Raw genomic sequence first — 22,837 nt, 5'->3', positions numbered from 1 at the left:
CCGACTGCGTTTAAAAACAAAATGGCAGCCTCTCTCTTATATAGTGCACTACTTTTGACCAGAGCCTTATGAGGGGGGGGGGGGGGGTAGTGGTCCCTACTCTTCTCCGTCGTTATCGTGCGATAGTGAAACAGGAAGACAGTGAAAAGAGTCTTTTTTTTTGTGTGTCCTTTTTTTCTTTATAAAATATAGATCCAGCGGATCGGTGAGTTCAACCAGCCAATCGGGACATTCGGACGAACTCCCTGGTCGGCCAACCAAAATAGTCAATTTCTTTCCTTCTAGTCGTGAGTAAAACTGAAGCACAGTTTACGTATTTTTTTTAATTTTATAATATCCAGGAAGTTTTCCGCCGTGTATTTGTACAGTTACAGATAAATCCTTGAGGAGAGACTGATCCTAGACCTGTAGAAGTTTTCCGCCGTGTATTTGTCCGGCGGTGTGTGGTCTGTCTCTCTCAGCCAGTAGGCTCCACCAGGTAACAGTGGATCAATGTTGGAAAGGGAAGAACCGAAGCGGATGGGGTTGGTGATGTTTGGGCTGAAAGGACACCAGGAAGTCTATTGGACGAAGAGGGCTGAAACTATGACATCACCCCAGTAAAGGCTCAGTGGTTAGAAGGCATCGGAGGGCACCATGAGGAGAACGGAGATGAGGTCAGAGGGGGGGGTTTCTTGCTGGGTCTCAGTTGCTAAGGAGTAGTTCTGTCGCCGCCTCCACGTCCCAGGATTTAGAAGATAAAGCAGCGATTACTGCATTCTGTCAGGAGAGAGAGAGAGAGTTAGACACCACACAGCATTCTGTCAGGAGAGAGAGAGAGAGTTAGACACCACACAGCATTCTGTCAGGAGAGAGAGAGAGAGAGTTAGACACCACACAGCATTCTGTCAGGAGAGAGAGAGAGTTAGACACCACACAGCATTCTGTCAGGAGAGAGAGAGAGAGAGTTAGACACCACACAGCATTCTGTCAGGAGAGAGAGAGAGAGAGTTAGACACCACACAGCATTCTGTCAGGAGAGAGAGAGAGTTAGACACCACACAGCATTCTGCCAGGAGAGAGAGAGAGTTAGACACCACACAGCATTCTGTCAGGAGAGAGAGAGAGAGAGTTAGACACCACACAGCATTCTGTCAGGAGAGAGAGAGAGAGAGTTAGACACCACACAGCATTCTGTCAGGAGAGAGAGAGAGTTAGACACCACACAGCATTCTGTCAGGAGAGAGAGAGAGAGAGTTAGACACCACACAGCATTCTGTCAGGAGAGAGAGAGTTAGACACCACACAGCATTCTGTCAGGAGAGAGAGAGAGAGAGAGTTAGACACCACACAGCATTCTGTCAGGAGAGAGAGAGAGTTAGACACCACACAGCATTCTGTCAGGAGAGAGAGAGAGAGTTAGACACCACACAGCATTCTGTCAGGAGAGAGAGAGTTAGACACCACACAGCATTCTGTCAGGAGAGAGAGAGAGAGAGTTAGACACCACACAGCATTCTGTCAGGAGAGAGAGAGAGAGTTAGACACCACACAGCATTCTGTCAGGAGAGAGAGAGAGAGTTAGACACCACACAGCATTCTGTCAGGAGAGAGAGAGAGAGTTAGACACCACACAGCATTCTGTCAGGAGAGAGAGAGAGAGAGTTAGACACCACACAGCATTCTGTCAGGAGAGAGAGAGAGAGAGTTAGACACCACACAGCATTCTGTCAGGAGAGAGAGTTAGACACCACACAGCATTCTGTCAGGAGAGAGAGAGAGAGTTAGACACCACACAGCATTCTGTCAGGAGAGAGAGAGAGAGTTAGACACCACACAGCATTCTGTCAGGAGAGAGAGAGAGAGAGTTAGACACCACACAGCATTCTGTCAGGAGAGAGAGAGAGAGAGTTAGACACCACACAGCATTCTGTCAGGAGAGAGAGTTAGACACCACACAGCATTCTGTCAGGAGAGAGAGAGAGTTAGACACCACACAGCATTCTGTCAGGAGAGAGAGAGAGAGAGTTAGACACCACACAGCATTCTGTCAGGAGAGAGAGAGAGTTAGACACCACACAGCATTCTGTCAGGAGAGAGAGAGAGTTAGACACCACACAGCATTCTGTCAGGAGAGAGAGAGAGAGAGTTAGACACCACACAGCATTCTGTCAGGAGAGAGAGAGAGTTAGACACCACACAGTATTCTGTCAGGAGAGAGAGAGAGAGAGTTAGACACCACACAGCATTCTGTCAGGAGAGAGAGAGAGAGAGTTAGACACCACACAGTATTCTGTCAGGAGAGAGAGAGAGTTAGACACCACACAGCATTCTGTCAGGAGAGAGAGTTAGACACCACACAGCATTCTGTCAGGAGAGAGAGAGAGAGTTAGACACCACACAGCATTCTGCCAGGAGAGAGAGAGAGTTAGACACCACACAGCATTCTGTCAGGAGAGAGAGAGAGAGTTAGACACCACACAGCATTCTGTCAGGAGAGAGAGAGAGAGTTAGACACCACACAGCATTCTGTCAGGAGAGAGAGAGAGAGTTAGACACCACACAGCATTCTGTCAGGAGAGAGAGAGAGAGAGTTAGACACCACACAGCATTCTGTCAGGAGAGAGAGAGAGTTAGACACCACACAGCATTCTGTCAGGAGAGAGAGAGAGAGAGTTAGACACCACACAGCATTCTGTCAGGAGAGAGAGAGAGAGAGTTAGACACCACACAGCATTCTGTCAGGAGAGAGAGAGAGTTAGACACCACACAGCATTCTGCCAGGAGAGAGAGAGAGTTAGACACCACACAGCATTCTGTCAGGAGAGAGAGAGAGAGAGTTAGACACCACACAGCATTCTGTCAGGAGAGAGAGAGAGAGAGTTAGACACCACACAGCATTCTGTCAGGAGAGAGAGAGAGTTAGACACCACACAGCATTCTGTCAGGAGAGAGAGAGAGAGAGTTAGACACCACACAGCATTCTGTCAGGAGAGAGAGAGTTAGACACCACACAGCATTCTGTCAGGAGAGAGAGAGAGAGAGAGTTAGACACCACACAGCATTCTGTCAGGAGAGAGAGAGAGTTAGACACCACACAGCATTCTGTCAGGAGAGAGAGAGAGAGTTAGACACCACACAGCATTCTGTCAGGAGAGAGAGAGTTAGACACCACACAGCATTCTGTCAGGAGAGAGAGAGAGAGAGTTAGACACCACACAGCATTCTGTCAGGAGAGAGAGAGAGAGTTAGACACCACACAGCATTCTGTCAGGAGAGAGAGAGAGAGTTAGACACCACACAGCATTCTGTCAGGAGAGAGAGAGAGAGTTAGACACCACACAGCATTCTGTCAGGAGAGAGAGAGAGAGAGTTAGACACCACACAGCATTCTGTCAGGAGAGAGAGAGAGAGAGTTAGACACCACACAGCATTCTGTCAGGAGAGAGAGAGAGAGTTAGACACCACACAGCATTCTGTCAGGAGAGAGAGAGAGAGTTAGACACCACACAGCATTCTGTCAGGAGAGAGAGAGAGAGAGTTAGACACCACACAGCATTCTGTCAGGAGAGAGAGAGAGAGAGTTAGACACCACACAGCATTCTGTCAGGAGAGAGAGTTAGACACCACACAGCATTCTGTCAGGAGAGAGAGAGAGTTAGACACCACACAGCATTCTGTCAGGAGAGAGAGAGAGAGAGTTAGACACCACACAGCATTCTGTCAGGAGAGAGAGAGAGTTAGACACCACACAGCATTCTGTCAGGAGAGAGAGAGAGTTAGACACCACACAGCATTCTGTCAGGAGAGAGAGAGAGAGAGTTAGACACCACACAGCATTCTGTCAGGAGAGAGAGAGAGTTAGACACCACACAGTATTCTGTCAGGAGAGAGAGAGAGAGAGTTAGACACCACACAGCATTCTGTCAGGAGAGAGAGAGAGAGAGTTAGACACCACACAGTATTCTGTCAGGAGAGAGAGAGAGTTAGACACCACACAGCATTCTGTCAGGAGAGAGAGTTAGACACCACACAGCATTCTGTCAGGAGAGAGAGAGAGAGTTAGACACCACACAGCATTCTGCCAGGAGAGAGAGAGAGTTAGACACCACACAGCATTCTGTCAGGAGAGAGAGAGAGAGTTAGACACCACACAGCATTCTGTCAGGAGAGAGAGAGTTAGACACCACACAGCATTCTGTCAGGAGAGAGAGAGAGAGTTAGACACCACACAGCATTCTGTCAGGAGAGAGAGAGTTAGACACCACACAGCATTCTGTCAGGAGAGAGAGAGTTAGACACCACACAGCATTCTGTCAGGAGAGAGAGAGAGAGTTAGACACCACACAGCATTCTGTCAGGAGAGAGAGAGAGTTAGACACCACACAGCATTCTGTCAGGAGAGAGAGAGAGAGTTAGACACCACACAGCATTCTGTCAGGAGAGAGAGAGAGAGAGAGAGACACCACACAGCATTCTGTCAGGAGAGAGAGAGAGAGAGAGACACCACACAGCATTCTGTCAGGAGAGAGAGAGAGAGAGAGAGACACCACACAGCATTCTGTCAGGAGAGAGAGAGAGAGTTAGACACCACACAGCATTCTGTCAGGAGAGAGAGAGAGAGTTAGACACCACACAGCATTCTGTCAGGAGAGAGAGAGTTAGAGTTAGACACCACACAGCATTCTGTCAGGAGAGAGAGAGAGAGAGTTAGACACCACACAGCATTCTGTCAGGAGAGAGAGAGTTAGACACCACACAGCATTCTGTCAGGAGAGAGAGAGAGAGAGTTAGACACCACACAGCATTCTGTCAGGAGAGAGAGAGAGAGTTAGACACCACACAGCATTCTGTCAGGAGAGAGAGAGAGAGTTAGACACCACACAGCATTCTGTCAGGAGAGAGAGAGAGAGAGTTAGACACCACACAGCATTCTGTCAGGAGAGAGAGAGAGAGTTAGACACCACACAGCATTCTGTCAGGAGAGAGAGAGAGTTAGACACCACACAGCATTCTGTCAGGAGAGAGAGAGAGAGAGAGAGACACCACACAGCATTCTGTCAGGAGAGAGAGAGAGAGAGTTAGACACCACACAGCATTCTGTCAGGAGAGAGAGAGAGTTAGACACCACACAGCATTCTGTCAGGAGAGAGAGAGAGACACCACACAGCATTCTGTCAGGAGAGAGAGAGAGTTAGACACCACACAGCATTCTGTCAGGAGAGAGAGAGAGTTAGACACCACACAGCATTCTGTCAGGAGAGAGAGAGAGACACCACACAGCATTCTGTCAGGAGAGAGAGAGAGAGAGTTAGACACCACACAGCATTCTGTCAGGAGAGAGAGAGAGTTAGACACCACACAGCATTCTGTCAGGAGAGAGAGAGAGAGAGTTAGACACCACACAGCATTCTGTCAGGAGAGAGAGAGTTAGACACCACACAGCATTCTGTCAGGAGAGAGAGAGAGTTAGACACCACACAGCATTCTGTCAGGAGAGAGAGAGAGAGTTAGACACCACACAGCATTCTGTCAGGAGAGAGAGAGAGAGAGTTAGACACCACACAGCATTCTGTCAGGAGAGAGAGAGAGAGAGTTAGACACCACACAGCATTCTGTCAGGAGAGAGAGAGAGAGTTAGACACCACACAGCATTCTGTCAGGAGAGAGAGAGAGTTAGACACCACACAGCATTCTGTCAGGAGAGAGAGAGAGAGTTAGACACCACACAGCATTCTGTCAGGAGAGAGAGAGAGAGTTAGACACCACACAGCATTCTGTCAGGAGAGAGAGAGTTAGACACCACACAGCATTCTGTCAGGAGAGAGAGAGAGAGTTAGACACCACACAGCATTCTGTCAGGAGAGAGAGAGAGTTAGACACCACACAGCATTCTGTCAGGAGAGAGAGAGAGAGAGAGAGACACCACACAGCATTCTGTCAGGAGAGAGAGAGAGAGAGTTAGACACCACACAGCATTCTGTCAGGAGAGAGAGAGAGTTAGACACCACACAGCATTCTGTCAGGAGAGAGAGAGAGACACCACACAGCATTCTGTCAGGAGAGAGAGAGAGTTAGACACCACACAGCATTCTGTCAGGAGAGAGAGAGAGTTAGACACCACACAGCATTCTGTCAGGAGAGAGAGAGAGACACCACACAGCATTCTGTCAGGAGAGAGAGAGAGAGAGTTAGACACCACACAGCATTCTGTCAGGAGAGAGAGAGAGTTAGACACCACACAGCATTCTGTCAGGAGAGAGAGAGAGAGAGTTAGACACCACACAGCATTCTGTCAGGAGAGAGAGAGTTAGACACCACACAGCATTCTGTCAGGAGAGAGAGAGAGTTAGACACCACACAGCATTCTGTCAGGAGAGAGAGAGAGAGTTAGACACCACACAGCATTCTGTCAGGAGAGAGAGAGAGAGAGTTAGACACCACACAGCATTCTGTCAGGAGAGAGAGAGAGAGAGTTAGACACCACACAGCATTCTGTCAGGAGAGAGAGAGAGAGTTAGACACCACACAGCATTCTGTCAGGAGAGAGAGAGAGAGTTAGACACCACACAGCATTCTGTCAGGAGAGAGAGAGAGAGTTAGACACCACACAGCATTCTGTCAGGAGAGAGAGAGAGAGAGTTAGACACCACACAGCATTCTGTCAGGAGAGAGAGAGAGAGTTAGACACCACACAGCATTCTGTCAGGAGAGAGAGAGAGAGAGTTAGACACCACACAGCATTCTGTCAGGAGAGAGAGAGAGAAAGAGAGTTAGACACCACACAGCATTCTGTCAGGAGAGAGAGAGAGTTAGACACCACACAGCATTCTGTCAGGAGAGAGAGAGAGAGAGTTAGACACCACACAGCATTCTGTCAGGAGAGAGAGAGAGTTATACACCACACAGCATTCTGTCAGGAGAGAGAGAGAGAGAGTTAGACACCACACAGCATTCTGTCAGGAGAGAGAGAGAGAGACACCACACAGCATTCTGTCAGGAGAGAGAGAGAGAGAGTTAGACACCACACAGCATTCTGTCAGGAGAGAGAGAGAGAGAGAGTTAGACACCACACAGCATTCTGTCAGGAGAGAGAGAGAGAGAGTTAGACACCACACAGCATTCTGTCAGGAGAGAGAGAGAGTTAGACACCACACAGCATTCTGTCAGGAGAGAGAGAGAGTTAGACACCACACAGCATTCTGTCAGGAGAGAGAGAGAGTTAGACACCACACAGCATTCTGTCAGGAGAGAGAGAGAGTTAGACACCACACATCATTCTGTCAGGAGAGAGAGAGAGAGTTAGACACCACACAGCATTCTGTCAGGAGAGAGAGAGAGTTAGACACCACACAGCATTCTGTCAGGAGAGAGAGAGAGTTAGACACCACACAGCATTCTGTCAGGAGAGAGAGAGAGTTAGACACCACACAGCATTCTGTCAGGAGAGAGAGAGAGTTAGACACCACACAGCATTCTGTCAGGAGAGAGAGAGAGAGAGTTAGACACCACACAGCATTCTGTCAGGAGAGAGAGAGAGTTAGACACCACACAGCATTCTGTCAGGAGAGAGAGAGAGTTAGACACCACACAGCATTCTGTCAGGAGAGAGAGAGAGAGTTAGACACCACACAGCATTCTGTCAGGAGAGAGAGAGAGAGAGTTAGACACCACACAGCATTCTGTCAGGAGAGAGAGAGAGAGAGAGTTAGACACCACACAGCATTCTGTCAGGAGAGAGAGAGAGAGAGTTAGACACCACACAGCATTCTGTCAGGAGAGAGAGAGAGAGAGTTAGACACCACACAGCATTCTGTCAGGAGAGAGAGAGAGAGAGTTAGACACCACACAGCATTCTGTCAGGAGAGAGAGAGAGTTAGACACCACACAGCATTCTGTCAGGAGAGAGAGAGAGAGAGTTAGACACCACACAGCATTCTGTCAGGAGAGAGAGAGAGAGAGTTAGACACCACACAGCATTCTGTCAGGAGAGAGAGAGAGTTAGACACCACACAGCATTCTGTCAGGAGAGAGAGTTAGACACCACACAGCATTCTGTCAGGAGAGAGAGAGAGAGAGTTAGACACCACACAGCATTCTGTCAGGAGAGAGAGAGAGTTAGACACCACACAGCATTCTGTCAGGAGAGAGAGAGAGAGAGTTAGACACCACACAGCATTCTGTCAGGAGAGAGAGAGAGAGAGAGTTAGACACCACACAGCATTCTGTCAGGAGAGAGAGAGAGAGAGTTAGACACCACACAGCATTCTGTCAGGAGAGAGAGAGAGTTAGACACCACACAGCATTCTGTCAGGAGAGAGAGAGAGAGAGAGTTAGACACCACACAGCATTCTGCCAGGAGAGAGAGAGAGTTAGACACCACACAGCATTCTGTCAGGAGAGAGAGAGAGTTAGACACCACACAGCATTCTGTCAGGAGAGAGAGAGAGAGAGTTAGACACCACACAGCATTCTGTCAGGAGAGAGAGAGAGAGAGTTAGACACCACACAGCATTCTGTCAGGAGAGAGAGAGAGAGAGAGAGTTAGACACCACACAGCATTCTGTCAGGAGAGAGAGAGAGAGTTAGACACCACACAGCATTCTGTCAGGAGAGAGAGAGAGAGAGTTAGACACCACACAGCATTCTGTCAGGAGAGAGAGAGTTAGACACCACACAGCATTCTGTCAGGAGAGAGAGAGAGAGTTAGACACCACACAGCATTCTGTCAGGAGAGAGAGAGAGTTAGACACCACACAGCATTCTGTCAGGAGAGAGAGAGAGTTAGACACCACACAGCATTCTGTCAGGAGAGAGAGAGAGTTAGACACCACACAGCATTCTGTCAGGAGAGAGAGAGAGAGAGAGTTAGACACCACACAGCATTCTGTCAGGAGAGAGAGAGAGAGAGAGAGTTAGACACCACACAGCATTCTGTCAGGAGAGAGAGAGAGAGAGTTAGACACCACACAGCATTCTGTCAGGAGAGAGAGAGAGAGAGTTAGACACCACACAGCATTCTGTCAGGAGAGAGAGAGAGTTAGACACCACACAGCATTCTGTCAGGAGAGAGAGAGAGAGACACCACACAGCATTCTGTCAGGAGAGAGAGAGAGAGAGAGTTAGACACCACACAGCATTCTGTCAGGAGAGAGAGAGAGTTAGACACCACACAGCATTCTGTCAGGAGAGAGAGAGAGAGACACCACACAGCATTCTGTCAGGAGAGAGAGAGAGAGAGAGACCACACAGCATTCTGTCAGGAGAGAGAAAGAGTTAGACACCACACAGCATTCTGTCAGGAGAGAGAGAGAGAGAGAGTTAGACACCACACAGCATTCTGTCAGGAGAGAGAGAGAGAGAGAGACCACACAGCATTCTGTCAGGAGAGAGAGAGAGTTAGACACCACACAGCATTCTGTCAGGAGAGAGAGAGAGAGAGAGTTAGACACCACACAGCATTCTGTCAGGAGAGAGAGAGAGTTAGACACCACACAGCATTCTGTCAGGAGAGAGAGAGAGTTAGACACCACACAGCATTCTGTCAGGAGAGAGAGAGAGAGTTAGACACCACACAGCATTCTGTCAGGAGAGAGAGAGAGAGAGTTAGACACCACACAGCATTCTGTCAGGAGAGAGAGAGAGAGTTAGACACCACACAGCATTCTGTCAGGAGAGAGAGAGAGTTAGACACCACACAGCATTCTGTCAGGAGAGAGAGAGTTAGACACCACACAGCATTCTGTCAGGAGAGAGAGAGAGAGAGTTAGACACCACACAGCATTCTGTCAGGAGAGAGAGAGAGAGAGTTAGACACCACACAGCATTCTGTCAGGAGAGAGAGAGAGTTAGACACCACACAGCATTCTGTCAGGAGAGAGAGAGAGAGTTAGACACCACACAGCATTCTGTCAGGAGAGAGAGAGTTAGACACCACACAGCATTCTGTCAGGAGAGAGAGAGAGAGAGTTAGACACCACACAGCATTCTGTCAGGAGAGAGAGTTAGACACCACACAGCATTCTGTCAGGAGAGAGAGAGAGAGAGAGAGTTAGACACCACACAGCATTCTGTCAGGAGAGAGAGAGAGAGAGAGAGTTAGACACCACACAGCATTCTGTCAGGAGAGAGAGAGAGTTAGACACCACACAGCATTCTGTCAGGAGAGAGAGAGAGAGAGTTAGACACCACACAGCATTCTGTCAGGAGAGAGAGAGAGAGAGTTAGACACCACACAGCATTCTGTCAGGAGAGAGAGAGAGAGAGTTAGACACCACACAGCATTCTGTCAGGAGAGAGAGAGAGAGTTAGACACCACACAGCATTCTGTCAGGAGAGAGAGAGAGAGAGTTAGACACCACACAGCATTCTGTCAGGAGAGAGAGAGAGAGAGAGTTAGACACCACACAGCATTCTGTCAGGAGAGAGAGAGAGAGAGTTAGACACCACACAGCATTCTGTCAGGAGAGAGAGAGAGAGAGTTAGACACCACACAGCATTCTGTCAGGAGAGAGAGAGAGAGAGTTAGACACCACACAGCATTCTGTCAGGAGAGAGAGAGAGAGAGTTAGACACCACACAGCATTCTGTCAGGAGAGAGAGAGAGAGAGTTAGACACCACACAGCATTCTGTCAGGAGAGAGAGAGAGAGAGAGTTAGACAACACACAGCATTCTGTCAGGAGAGAGAGAGAGAGAGAGAGTTAGACACCACACAGCATTCTGTCAGGAGAGAGAGAGAGAGAGTTAGACACCACACAGCATTCTGTCAGGAGAGAGAGAGAGAGAGTTAGACACCACACAGCATTCTGTCAGGAGAGAGAGAGAGAGAGTTAGACACCACACAGCATTCTGTCAGGAGAGAGAGAGAGTTAGACACCACACAGCATTCTGTCAGGAGAGAGAGAGAGTTAGACACCACACAGCATTCTGTCAGGAGAGAGAGAGAGTTAGACACCACACAGCATTCTGTCAGGAGAGAGAGAGAGTTAGACACCACACAGCATTCTGTCAGGAGAGAGAGAGTTAGACACCACACAGCATTCTGTCAGGAGAGAGAGAGAGAGAGTTAGACACCACACAGCATTCTGTCAGGAGAGAGAGAGAGAGACACCACACAGCATTCTGTCAGGAGAGAGAGAGAGAGAGAGTTAGACACCACACAGCATTCTGTCAGGAGAGAGAGAGTTAGACACCACACAGCATTCAGTCAGGAGAGAGAGAGAGAGAGTTAGACACCACACAGCATTCTGTCAGGAGAGAGAGAGAGAGAGTTAGACACCACACAGCATTCTGTCAGGAGAGAGAGAGAGAGACACCACACAGCATTCAGTCAGGAGAGAGAGAGAGAGAGTTAGACACCACACAGCATTCTGTCAGGAGAGAGAGAGTTAGACACCACACAGCATTCTGTCAGGAGAGAGAGAGAGAGAGTTAGACACCACACAGCATTCTGTCAGGAGAGAGAGAGAGAGAGTTAGACACCACACAGCATTCTGTCAGGAGAGAGAGAGAGAGAGAGTTAGACACCACACAGCATTCTGTCAGGAGAGAGAGAGTTAGACACCACACAGCATTCAGTCAGGAGAGAGAGAGAGAGAGTTAGACACCACACAGCATTCTGTCAGGAGAGAGAGAGAGAGAGTTAGACACCACACAGCATTCTGTCAGGAGAGAGAGAGAGAGACACCACACAGCATTCAGTCAGGAGAGAGAGAGAGAGAGTTAGACACCACACAGCATTCTGTCAGGAGAGAGAGAGTTAGACACCACACAGCATTCTGTCAGGAGAGAGAGAGAGAGAGTTAGACACCACACAGCATTCTGTCAGGAGAGAGAGAGAGAGAGTTAGACACCACACAGCATTCTGTCAGGAGAGAGAGAGAGAGAGTTAGACACCACACAGCATTCTGTCAGGAGAGAGAGAGAGAGAGTTAGACACCACACAGCATTCTGTCAGGAGAGAGAGAGTTAGACACCACACAGCATTCTGTCAGGAGAGAGAGAGAGAGAGTTAGACACCACACAGCATTCTGTCAGGAGAGAGAGAGAGAGAGTTAGACACCACACAGCATTCTGTCAGGAGAGAGAGAGTTAGACACCACACAGCATTCTGTCAGGAGAGAGAGAGAGAGAGTTAGACACCACACAGCATTCTGTCAGGAGAGAGAGAGAGAGAGTTAGACACCACACAGCATTCTGTCAGGAGAGAGAGAGAGAGAGTTAGACACCACACAGCATTCTGTCAGGAGAGAGAGAGAGTTAGACACCACACAGCATTCTGTCAGGAGAGAGAGAGAGAGAGTTAGACACCACACAGCATTCTGTCAGGAGAGAGAGAGAGAGAGTTAGACACCACACAGCATTCTGTCAGGAGAGAGAGAGAGAGAGTTAGACACCACACAGCATTCTGTCAGGAGAGAGAGAGAGAGAGTTAGACACCACACAGCATTCTGTCAGGAGAGAGAGAGAGAGAGTTAGACACCACACAGCATTCTGTCAGGAGAGAGAGAGTTAGACACCACACAGCATTCTGTCAGGAGAGAGAGAGAGTTAGACACCACACAGCATTCTGTCAGGAGAGAGAGAGAGAGAGTTAGACACCACACAGCATTCTGTCAGGAGAGAGAGAGAGAGTTAGACACCACACAGCATTCTGTCAGGAGAGAGAGAGAGAGAGTTAGACACCACACAGCATTCTGTCAGGAGAGAGAGAGAGAGAGTTAGACACCACACAGCATTCTGTCAGGAGAGAGAGAGAGAGTTAGACACCACACAGCATTCTGTCAGGAGAGAGAGAGAGAGAGTTAGACACCACACAGCATTCTGTCAGGAGAGAGAGAGAGAGAGTTAGACACCACACAGCATTCTGTCAGGAGAGAGAGAGAGAGAGTTAGACACCACACAGCATTCTGTCAGGAGAGAGAGAGTTAGACACCACACAGCATTCTGTCAGGAGAGAGAGAGAGAGAGTTAGACACCACACAGCATTCTGTCAGGAGAGAGAGAGTTAGACACCACACAGCATTCTGTCAGGAGAGAGAGAGAGAGTTAGACACCACACAGCATTCTGTCAGGAGAGAGAGAGAGAGAGTTAGACACCACACAGCATTCTGTCAGGAGAGAGAGAGTTAGACACCACACAGCATTCTGTCAGGAGAGAGAGAGAGAGTTAGACACCACACAGCATTCTGTCAGGAGAGAGAGAGTTAGACACCACACAGCATTCTGTCAGGAGAGAGAGAGAGTTAGACACCACACAGCATTCTGTCAGGAGAGAGAGAGTTAGACACCACACAGCATTCTGTCAGGAGAGAGAGAGAGTTAGACACCACACAGCATTCTGTCAGGAGAGAGAGAGAGAGTTAGACACCACACAGCATTCTGTCAGGAGAGAGAGAGAGAGAGTTAGACACCACACAGCATTCTGTCAGGAGAGAGAGAGAGAGTTAGACACCACACAGTATTCTGTCAGGAGAGAGAGAGAGTTAGACACCACACAGCATTCTGTCAGGAGAGAGAGAGAGAGTTAGACACCACACAGCATTCTGTCAGGAGAGAGAGAGAGTTAGACACCACACAGCATTCTGTCAGGAGAGAGAGAGTTAGACACCACACAGCATTCTGTCAGGAGAGAGAGAGAGAGTTAGACACCACACAGCATTCTGTCAGGAGAGAGAGAGAGTTAGACACCACACAGCATTCTGTCAGGAGAGAGAGAGAGAGAGTTAGACACCACACAGCATTCTGTCAGGAGAGAGAGAGAGAGAGTTAGACACCACACAGCATTCTGTCAGGAGAGAGAGAGAGTTAGACACCACACAGCATTCTGTCAGGAGAGAGAGAGAGAGAGTTAGACACCACACAGCATTCTGTCAGGAGAGAGAGAGTTAGACACCACACAGCATTCTGTCAGAGAGAGAGAGAGTTAGACACCACACAGCATTCTGTCAGGAGAGAGAGAGAGTTAGACACCACACAGCATTCTGTCAGGAGAGAGAGAGAGTTAGACACCACACAGCATTCTGTCAGGAGAGAGAGAGTTAGACACCACACAGCATTCTGTCAGGAGAGAGAGAGAGAGAGTTAGACACCACACAGCATTCTGTCAGGAGAGAGAGAGAGAGAGTTAGACACCACACAGTATTCTGTCAGGAGAGAGAGAGAGAGAGTTAGACACCACACAGCATTCTGTCAGGAGAGAGAGAGAGAGAGTTAGACACCACACAGCATTCTGTCAGGAGAGAGAGAGAGAGAGTTAGACACCACACAGTATTCTGTCAGGAGAGAGAGAGAGTTAGACACCACACAGTATTCTGTCAGGAGAGAGAGAGAAAGAGTTAGACACCACACAGCATTCTGTCAGGAGAGAGAGAGAGAGAGTTAGACACCACACAGCATTCTGTCAGGAGAGAGAGAGAGTTAGACACCACACAGCATTCTGCCAGGAGAGAGAGAGAGTTAGACACCACACAGCATTCTGTCAGGAGAGAGAGAGAGAGAGTTAGACACCACACAGCATTCTGCCTACCTTTTCGAAGCCCATGGCAGTGAGTTTGTCTATCTTCCGTGTGTATTCTGGCCCGGGTACAGGGGCTCCACCGTAGTAATGGCCCCATAACCTGGCTGTCTGCGTGAACATCTCTGGGTTCTGCTTGTACTGGAGAGAGGAGAAACCATTTTACAGAACCACGTCGAGGAGGAGGAGAAACCCATTTACAGAACCACGTCGGGGAGGAGAAACCCATTTACAGAACCACGTCGGGGAGGAGAAACCCATTTACAGAACCACGTCGAGGAGGAGAAACCCATTTACAGAACCACGTCGAGGAGGAGAAACCCATTTACAGAACCACGTCGGGGAGGAGAAAACCATTTACAGAACCACGTCGGGGAGGAGAAACCCATTTACAGAACCACGTCGAGGAGGAGAAACCCATTTACAGAACCACGTCGAGGAGGAGAAACCCATTTACAGAACCACGTCGGGGAGGAGAAACCCATTTACAGAACCACGTCGGGGAGGAGAAACCCATTTACAGAACTACGTCGAGGAGGAGAAACCCATTTACAGAACCACGTCGGGGAGGAGAAACCCATTTACAGAACCACGTCGAGGAGGAGAAACCCATTTACAGAACCACGTCGAGGAGGAGAAACCCATTTACAGAACCAAGTCGAGGAGGAGAAACCCATTTACAGAACCACGTCGAGGAGGAGGAGAAACCCATTTACAGAACCACGTCGGGGAGGAGAAACCCATTTACAGAACCACGTCGAGGAGGAGGAGAAACCCATTTACAGAACCACGTCGGGGAGGAGAAACCCATTTACAGAACCACGTCGGGGAGGAGAAACCCATTTCCAGAACCACGTCGAGGAGGAGAAACCCATTTACAGAACCACGTCGAGGAGGAGAAACCCATTTACAGAACCACGTCGGGGAGGAGAAACCCATTTACAGAACCACGTCGGGGAGGAGGAGAAACCCATTTACAGAACCACGTCGGGGAGGAGGAGAAACCCATTTACAGAACCACGTCGGGGAGGAGGAGGAACCCATTTACAGAACCACGTCGAGGAGGAGGAGAAACCCATTTACAGAACCACGTCGAGGAGGAGGAGAAACCCATTTACAGAACCACGTCGGGGAGGAGAAACCCATTTACAGAACCACGTCGGGGAGGAGAAACCCATTTACAGAACCACGTCGGGGAGGAGAAACCCATTTACAGAACCACGTCGGGGAGGAGAAACCCATTTACAGAACCACGTCGAGGAGGAGAAACCCATTTACAGAACCACGTCGAGGAGGAGGAGAAACCCATTTACAGAACCACGTCGAGGAGGAGGAGAAACCCATTTACAGAACCACGTCGAGGAGGAGAAACCCATTTACAGAACCACGTCGAGGAGGAGAAACCCATTTACAGAACCACGTCGAGGAGGAGAAACCCATTTACAGAACCACGTCGGGGAGGAGAAACCCATTTACAGAACCACGTCGGGGAGGAGAAACCCATTTACAGAACCACGTCGGGGAGGAGAAACCCATTTACAGAACCAAGTCGAGGAGGAGAAACCCATTTACAGAACCACGTCGAGGAGGAGGAGAAACCCATTTACAGAACCACGTCGGGGAGGAGAAACCCATTTACAGAACCACGTCGAGGAGGAGGAGAAACCCATTTACAGAACCACGTCGGGGAGGAGAAACCCATTTACAGAACCACGTCGGGGAGGAGAAACCCATTTCCAGAACCACGTCGAGGAGGAGAAACCCATTTACAGAACCACGTCGAGGAGGAGAAACCCATTTACAGAACCACGTCGGGGAGGAGAAACCCATTTACAGAACCACGTCGGGGAGGAGGAGAAACCCATTTACAGAACCACGTCGGGGAGGAGGAGAAACCCATTTACAGAACCACGTCGGGGAGGAGGAGGAACCCATTTACAGAACCACGTCGAGGAGGAGGAGAAACCCATTTACAGAACCACGTCGAGGAGGAGGAGAAACCCATTTACAGAACCACGTCGGGGAGGAGAAACCCATTTACAGAACCACGTCGGGGAGGAGAAACCCATTTACAGAACCACGTCGGGGAGGAGAAACCCATTTACAGAACCACGTCGGGGAGGAGAAACCCATTTACAGAACCACGTCGAGGAGGAGAAACCCATTTACAGAACCACGTCGAGGAGGAGGAGAAACCCATTTACAGAACCACGTCGAGGAGGAGGAGAAACCCATTTACAGAACCACGTCGAGGAGGAGAAACCCATTTACAGAACCACGTCGAGGAGGAGAAACCCATTTACAGAACCACGTCGAGGAGGAGAAACCCATTTACAGAACCACGTCGGGGAGGAGAAACCCATTTACAGAACCACGTCGGGGAGGAGAAACCCATTTACAGAACCACGTCGGGGAGGAGAAACCCATTTACAGAACCACGTCGAGGAGGAGAAACCCATTTACAGAACCACGTCGAGGAGGAGAAACCCATTTACAGAACCACGTCGGGGAGGAGGAGAAACCCATTTACAGAACCACGTCGGGGAGGAGGAGAAACCCATTTACAGAACCACGTCGGGGAGGAGGAGAAACCCATTTACAGAACCACGTCGAGGAGGAGGAGAAACCCATTTACAGAACCACGTCGGGGAGGAGGAGAAACCCATTTACAGAACCACGTCGAGGAGGAGGAGAAACCCATTTACAGAACCACGTCGAGGAGGAGAAACCCATTTACAGAACCACGTCGAGGAGGAGAAACCCATTTACAGAACCACGTCGAGGAGGAGAAACCCATTTACAGAACCACGTCGAGGAGGAGAAACCCATTTACAGAACCACGTCGAGGAGGAGAAACCCATTTACAGAACCACGTCGAGGAGGAGAAACCCATTTACAGAACCACGTCGAGGAGGAGAAACCCATTTACAGAACCACGTCGGGGAGGAGAAACCCATTTACAGAACCACGTCGGGGAGGAGAAACACCAAGACGGGTTCTGGTACCTGGTTGGCCACTACTGCGTCCTGGGGGTCGTCCGGTTCAGCTGCAGCCAGAAGAGCCTGGAGGGACAACAGTACTGTCCTCAGAGTCATCGCTGCTGCCCTGGGGGACGGGGGTGAGGAGAGAGTAGGGGTTAGAGAGAGGAGGCGCTGCCCTGGGGGACGGAGGTAGGGAGAGAGTAGGGGTTAGAGAGAGGAGGCGCTGCCCTGGGAGAGAGAGAGGAGGCGCTGCCCGGGGGACGGAGGTGGGGAGAGAGTAGGGGTTAGAGAGAGGAGGCGCTGCCCTGGGGGACGGAGGTGGGGAGAGAGTAGGGGTTAGAGAGGAGGCGCTGCCCTGGGACAGAGAGAGGAGGTGCTGCCCGGGGGACGGAGGTGGGGAGAGAGTAGGGGTTAGAGAGAGGAGGCGCTGCCCTGGGGGACGGAGGTGGGGAGAGAGTAGGGGTTAGAGAGAGGAGGCGCTGCCCTGGGAGAGAGAGGAGGCGCTGCCCTGGGAGAGAGAGGAGGCGCTGCCCTGGGGGACGGAGGTGGGGAGAGAGTAGGGGTTAGAGAGAGGAGGCGCTGCCCTGGGACAGAGAGAGGAGGTGCTGCCCTGGGGGACGGAGGTGGGGAGAGAGTAGGGGTTAGAGAGAGGAGGCGCTGCCCTGGGAGAGAGAGGAGGCGCTGCCCTGGGAGAGAGAGAGGAGGTGCTGCCCTGGGGGATGGAGGTGGGGAGAGAGTAGTGGTTAGAGAGAGGAGGCGCTGCCCTGGGGGACGGAGGTAGGGAGAGAGTAGGGGTTAGAGAGAGGAGGCGCTGCCCTGGGGGACGGAGGTAGGGAGAGAGTAGGGGTTAGAGAGAGGAGGCGCTGCCCTGGGGGACGGAGGTAGGGAGAGAGTAGGGGTTAGAGAGAGGAGGCGAGGCGCTGCCCTGGGGGACGGAGGTAGGGAGAGAGTAGTGGTTAGAGTGAGGAGGCGCTGCTCTGGGAGAGAGAGGAGGCGCTGCCCTGGGAGAGAGAGGAGGCGCTGCCCTGGGGGACGGAGGTGGGGAGAGAGTAGGGGTTAGAGAGAGGAGGCGCTGCCCTGGGGGACGGAGGTGGGGAGAGAGTAGGGGTTAGAGAGAGGAGGCGCTGCCCTGGGGGACGGAGGTGGGGAGAGAGTAGGGGTTAGAGAGAGGAGGCGCTGCGATGGGGGACGGAGGTAGGGAGAGAGTAGGGGTTAGAGAGAGGAGGTGCTGCCCTGGGGGACGGAGGTAGGGAGAGAGTAGGGGTTAGAGAGAGGAGGCGCTGCCCTGGGGGACGGAGGTGGGGAGAGAGTAGGGGTTAGAGAGAGGAGGCGCTGCCCTGGGGGACGGAGGTAGGGAGAGAGTAGGGGTTAGAGAGAGGAGGCGAGGCGCTGCCCTGGGGGACGGAGGTAGGGAGAGAGTAGTGGTTAGAGAGAGGAGGCGCTGCTCTGGGAGAGAGAGGAGGCGCTGCCCTGGGAGAGAGAGGAGGCGCTGCCCTGGGGGACGGAGGTGGGGAGAGAGTAGGGGTTAGAGAGAGGAGGCGCTGCCCTGGGAGAGAGAGGAGGCGCTGCCCTGGGAGAGAGAGAGGAGGCGCTGCCCTGGGGGACGGAGGTGGGGAGAGAGTAGGGGTTAGAGAGAGGAGGCGCTGCCCTGGGAGAGAGAGAGGAGGTGCTGCCCTGGGAGAGAGAGAGACGGCGCTGCCCTGGGGGACGGAGGTAGGGAGAGAGTAGGGGTTAGAGAGAGGAGGTGCTGCCCTGGGGGATGGAGGTAGGGAGAGAGTAGGAGTTAGAGAGAGGAGGCGCTGCCCTGGGGGACGGAGGTAGGGAGAGAGTAGGGGTTAGAGAGAGGAGGCGCTGCGATGGGGGACGGAGGTAGGGAGAGAGTAGGGGTTAGAGAGAGGAGGCGCTGCCCTGGGAGAGAGAGGAGGCGCTGCCCTGGGAGACAGAGGAGGCGCTGCCCTGGGGGACGGAGGTGGGGAGAGAGTAGGGGTTAGAGAGAGGAGGCGCTGCTCTGGGAGAGAGAGAGGAGGCGCTGCCCTGGGGGACGGAGGTAGGGAGAGAGTAGTGGTTAGAGAGAGGAGGCGCTGCCCTGGGGGACGGAGGTAGGGAGAGAGTAGTGGTTAGAGAGAGGAGGCGCTGCCCTGGGGGACGGAGGTAGGGAGAGAGTAGGGGTTAGAGAGAGGAGGCGCTGCCCTGGGAGAGAGAGGAGGCGCTGCCCTGGGAGAGAGAGAGGAGGCGCTGCCCTGGGGGACGGAGGTAGGGAGAGAGTAGGGGTTAGAGAGAGGAGGCGCTGCCCTGGTGGACGGAGGTGGGGAGAGAGTAGGGGTTAGAGAGAGGAGGCGCTGCTCTGGGAGAGACAGAGGAGGCGCTGCCCTGGGGGACGGAGGTGGGGAGAGAGTAGTGGTTAGAGAGAGGAGGCGCTGCCCTGGGGGACGGAGGTGGGGAGAGAGTAGTGGTTAGAGAGAGGAGGCGCTGCCCTGGGAGAGAGAATGGAGGCGCTGCCCTGGGAGAGAGGAGGGGTTATAGAGAGGAGTTGTAGGGAGAGAGGAGGCGCTGCCCTGGGAGAGAGGAGGGGTTATAGAGAGGAGTTGTAGGGAGAGAGGAGGCGCTGCCCTGGGAGAGAGAGGAGGCGCTGCCCTGGGAGAGAGGAGGCGCTGCCCTGGGAGAGAGGAGAGGTTATAGAGAGGAGTTGTAGGGAGAGAGGAGGCGCTGCCCTGGGAGAGAGGAGGGGTTATAGAGAGGAGTTGTAGGGAGAGAGGAGGCGCTGCCCTGGGAGAGAGTAGGGGTTATAGAGAGGAGTTGTAGGGAGAGAGGAGGCGCTGCCCTGGGAGAGAGGAGGGGTTAGAGAGAGGAGTTGTAGGGAGAGAGGAGGCGCATAACTGTGTGACTCACCACTGGTCTTTGAGGATGTCAAGACAGATGGCTCCTGTTACTGAGCTGATGTTGGGGTGCCAGATCTTAGTGATGAACCTCACCTGGAGAGAGGGGGGGAGGGAGAGAGAGAGAGAGGGGGGGAGGGAGAGAGAGAGAGAGCGAGAGGTGTTAAACACTAGATAGTAGTGTACCATCATAGTGATTTAGTACAGTCTTCGCCCTTCTGTTTCAGGTATAAAAGGCCATGTGAGTTGTCAGAATGCCCTGCATACCTTGGGACTGTTAAAGGGATGTGACCTTGGGACTGTTAAAGGGATGTGTCTCTTACCTTGGGAGGGTTAAAGGGATACGTTTCTGGGATTTTGATTTCCAGTTGAAATCTTCCACCTTAGAAAGGAGAGAAACAGCATATCTGATCTGTATAGGGAGGTGTGTGTGGAGTCAGTATAAATGTATGTGTGTGTGTGTGTGTCACCTTCGTACGGCGTGTCCGGTGGTCCTGCGATCTCTCCTCGCAGCTCTGTGAAGTTTTCATCTACCAGGTCCACCTTGATCTGGTTTTTACTCGTCTGTCAGAGAGAGAGAGGGGGAGAGAGGGGGATGAAGAGAGAGGGGGATGAAGAGAGAGAGGGATGAAGAGAGAGGGAGGGGGAGAGATGGAGAGGGATGAAGAGAGGGATAGAGGGAGAGGGATGAAGAGAGAGGGAGAGGGAGGGATGAAGAGAGAGGGAGAGGGAGGGATGATGAGGGAGAGGGATAGAGGGAGGGGGATGAAGAGAGAGGGAGGGATGATGAGGGAGAGGGATGATGAGGGAGAGGGATAGAGGGAGGGGGAGGGATGAAGAGAGATTGTGGTTCTGTAGGACCCTTATCCATTGACGGTCCGTCCATCAGACACCATCAACACAGTTATAGCAGGAGTCCACCAGTCTGACCCAGTACTTCCCTTCTCATTGAAATAGGACATGGGAGATACACATTCCATTTAGCAAGCTAAACAGCTAACGCCTCTCATGATGTGCTATATTAAGAACTGACAACAGTCTAGCTAGCTAGTTACAGGGACCCAAACTTCCTACATGTCTTCTTGGCAAAGACACTAGCTTATTACATAGTGAGAGGGGTGCACCTAGGCAACTGTCAAACTAGCAGGCTAGCTAACAAGCTAGCTACCCTGTATTAGCTACCTAGCAAGACAAGTTGCCCCCCTCAGGTAGTTAGCTAACGTCCGCTACAAAAACGTCAACACAGGGGTGAAAAAACTATTTTTAGCATCTTGACAACTATTTGAGCTGACACTCGACATTTGGCGTTAGGGGCTTTTGTTTTGCTATCTGTCCCAGGCCTGTCCCTTTGCTAACTCCGCGATATTTCCTGATCTGTGTCGCCGACACCCTTTTACCTCGCACCGGGCATGTTGTCTCACAATCACCGATAAACTTCTCCTTGATAGGGCCTCTCTTTTTGTTTTGCTGCATCAGAAACGCAGACTGGCTAACTCGCAAGCTAACGTTAGCTAGCTGACGTTTCCTTACATGACAACTTGCAAAATAAACAACCACACTTTTAATTTATTAACCTGATTTTGGAGAAGAAAAAAAAGCATAATGATTTGCCATAAGGATATTTATCAAACCTCTTCGCTTTTCAGAACTTCTTTGAACTCCCGTTTGATTCTTTGGACCGCTATATTCGCCATGGCTCTGCCGTCTCCCTCCTTCCAGTAGCGGGATGTTAGACCTGGGTGACTGGGTCGGGCCTCGGTCCACTCCCGTTGCTGTGTGGATATCTTCTGTTAGACTCTCAATCCCCCCTCTCTCTACTCTTTATCTCTCTATCTCTCGTCGGTTTCGTTCACTCTCTTTCTTTCCCTCTTCAAAAACACAGCACTCCTTTCTTGAAAATGCGTGCCGCACAGTCTGTCAGTAACTGAGTCTGGAAATATGAACAGAGTTTTGCCACAGAACTAACGTTACTAGAAAATGTTTAGTCTGTGAAAGGTTGGTTTTGTGTGGAAATAGCTAGAAAGAGGAAAGTTTTGTTGTTGTTGTCAAGCACCGCTGTATTCCTCTGTTTTAGAGTCATGTGATATGATGGGATGGTGTGAATACATAACTTTCTCATATATCTCATAATATTAAATAACACTATTCACATGTAACATTAATATGACTAAGAAGGTTATTTTGGGCCCGTGTCAACCACAATTGATACATTGTAGCCGCACAAGTGTTTAGGAAATTATCTCTCTGACACACACTGTACATTGTCACTAATTCCCGCTGTCTGTGTGTCTTTGCTACCAGTGTCCTGTATAATAGATTGACTATGGTCGATGGTAAAAATCACCGTGGAGCTGACATCTCCAGCATCTTCCCTGTTGTTAGGCCCTGTTCAGCAGATCATATGTGACACATTTTTTCCAGACATATCTGTCCTTTTCCGTCAACATGGATGGACTCTATTCAGAGAATATACAGCTTTTCTTT

The 22,837-nt window shown here is 50.9% G+C and overlaps 1 protein-coding gene across 1 annotated transcript; it reads right to left on the bottom strand.

Moving 5' to 3' along the window:
• Positions 1–326: 326 nt before the first annotated feature.
• On the bottom strand, positions 327–22,446 carry LOC129843297 (ubiquitin-conjugating enzyme E2 K-like). Its single transcript, XM_055911920.1, has 7 exons — positions 21,985–22,446; positions 20,824–20,917; positions 20,677–20,735; positions 20,367–20,449; positions 17,502–17,601; positions 14,509–14,637; positions 327–759 (listed from the first exon to the last, which is right to left on the bottom strand). The coding sequence occupies exons 1-7, from the start codon at positions 22,045–22,047 to the stop codon at positions 685–687; spliced, it is 603 nt and encodes a 200-aa protein (XP_055767895.1). The 5' UTR covers positions 22,048–22,446; the 3' UTR covers positions 327–684.
• Positions 22,447–22,837: the final 391 nt, after the last annotated feature.

This window comes from Salvelinus fontinalis, unplaced genomic scaffold, assembly GCF_029448725.1.
Source record: "Salvelinus fontinalis isolate EN_2023a unplaced genomic scaffold, ASM2944872v1 scaffold_0107, whole genome shotgun sequence".
Taxonomy (NCBI): Eukaryota; Metazoa; Chordata; class Actinopteri; order Salmoniformes; family Salmonidae; genus Salvelinus; species Salvelinus fontinalis.
Note: the sequence above shows the minus strand (reverse complement) of the source record. Positions and strands in the feature narration are given on the sequence as shown.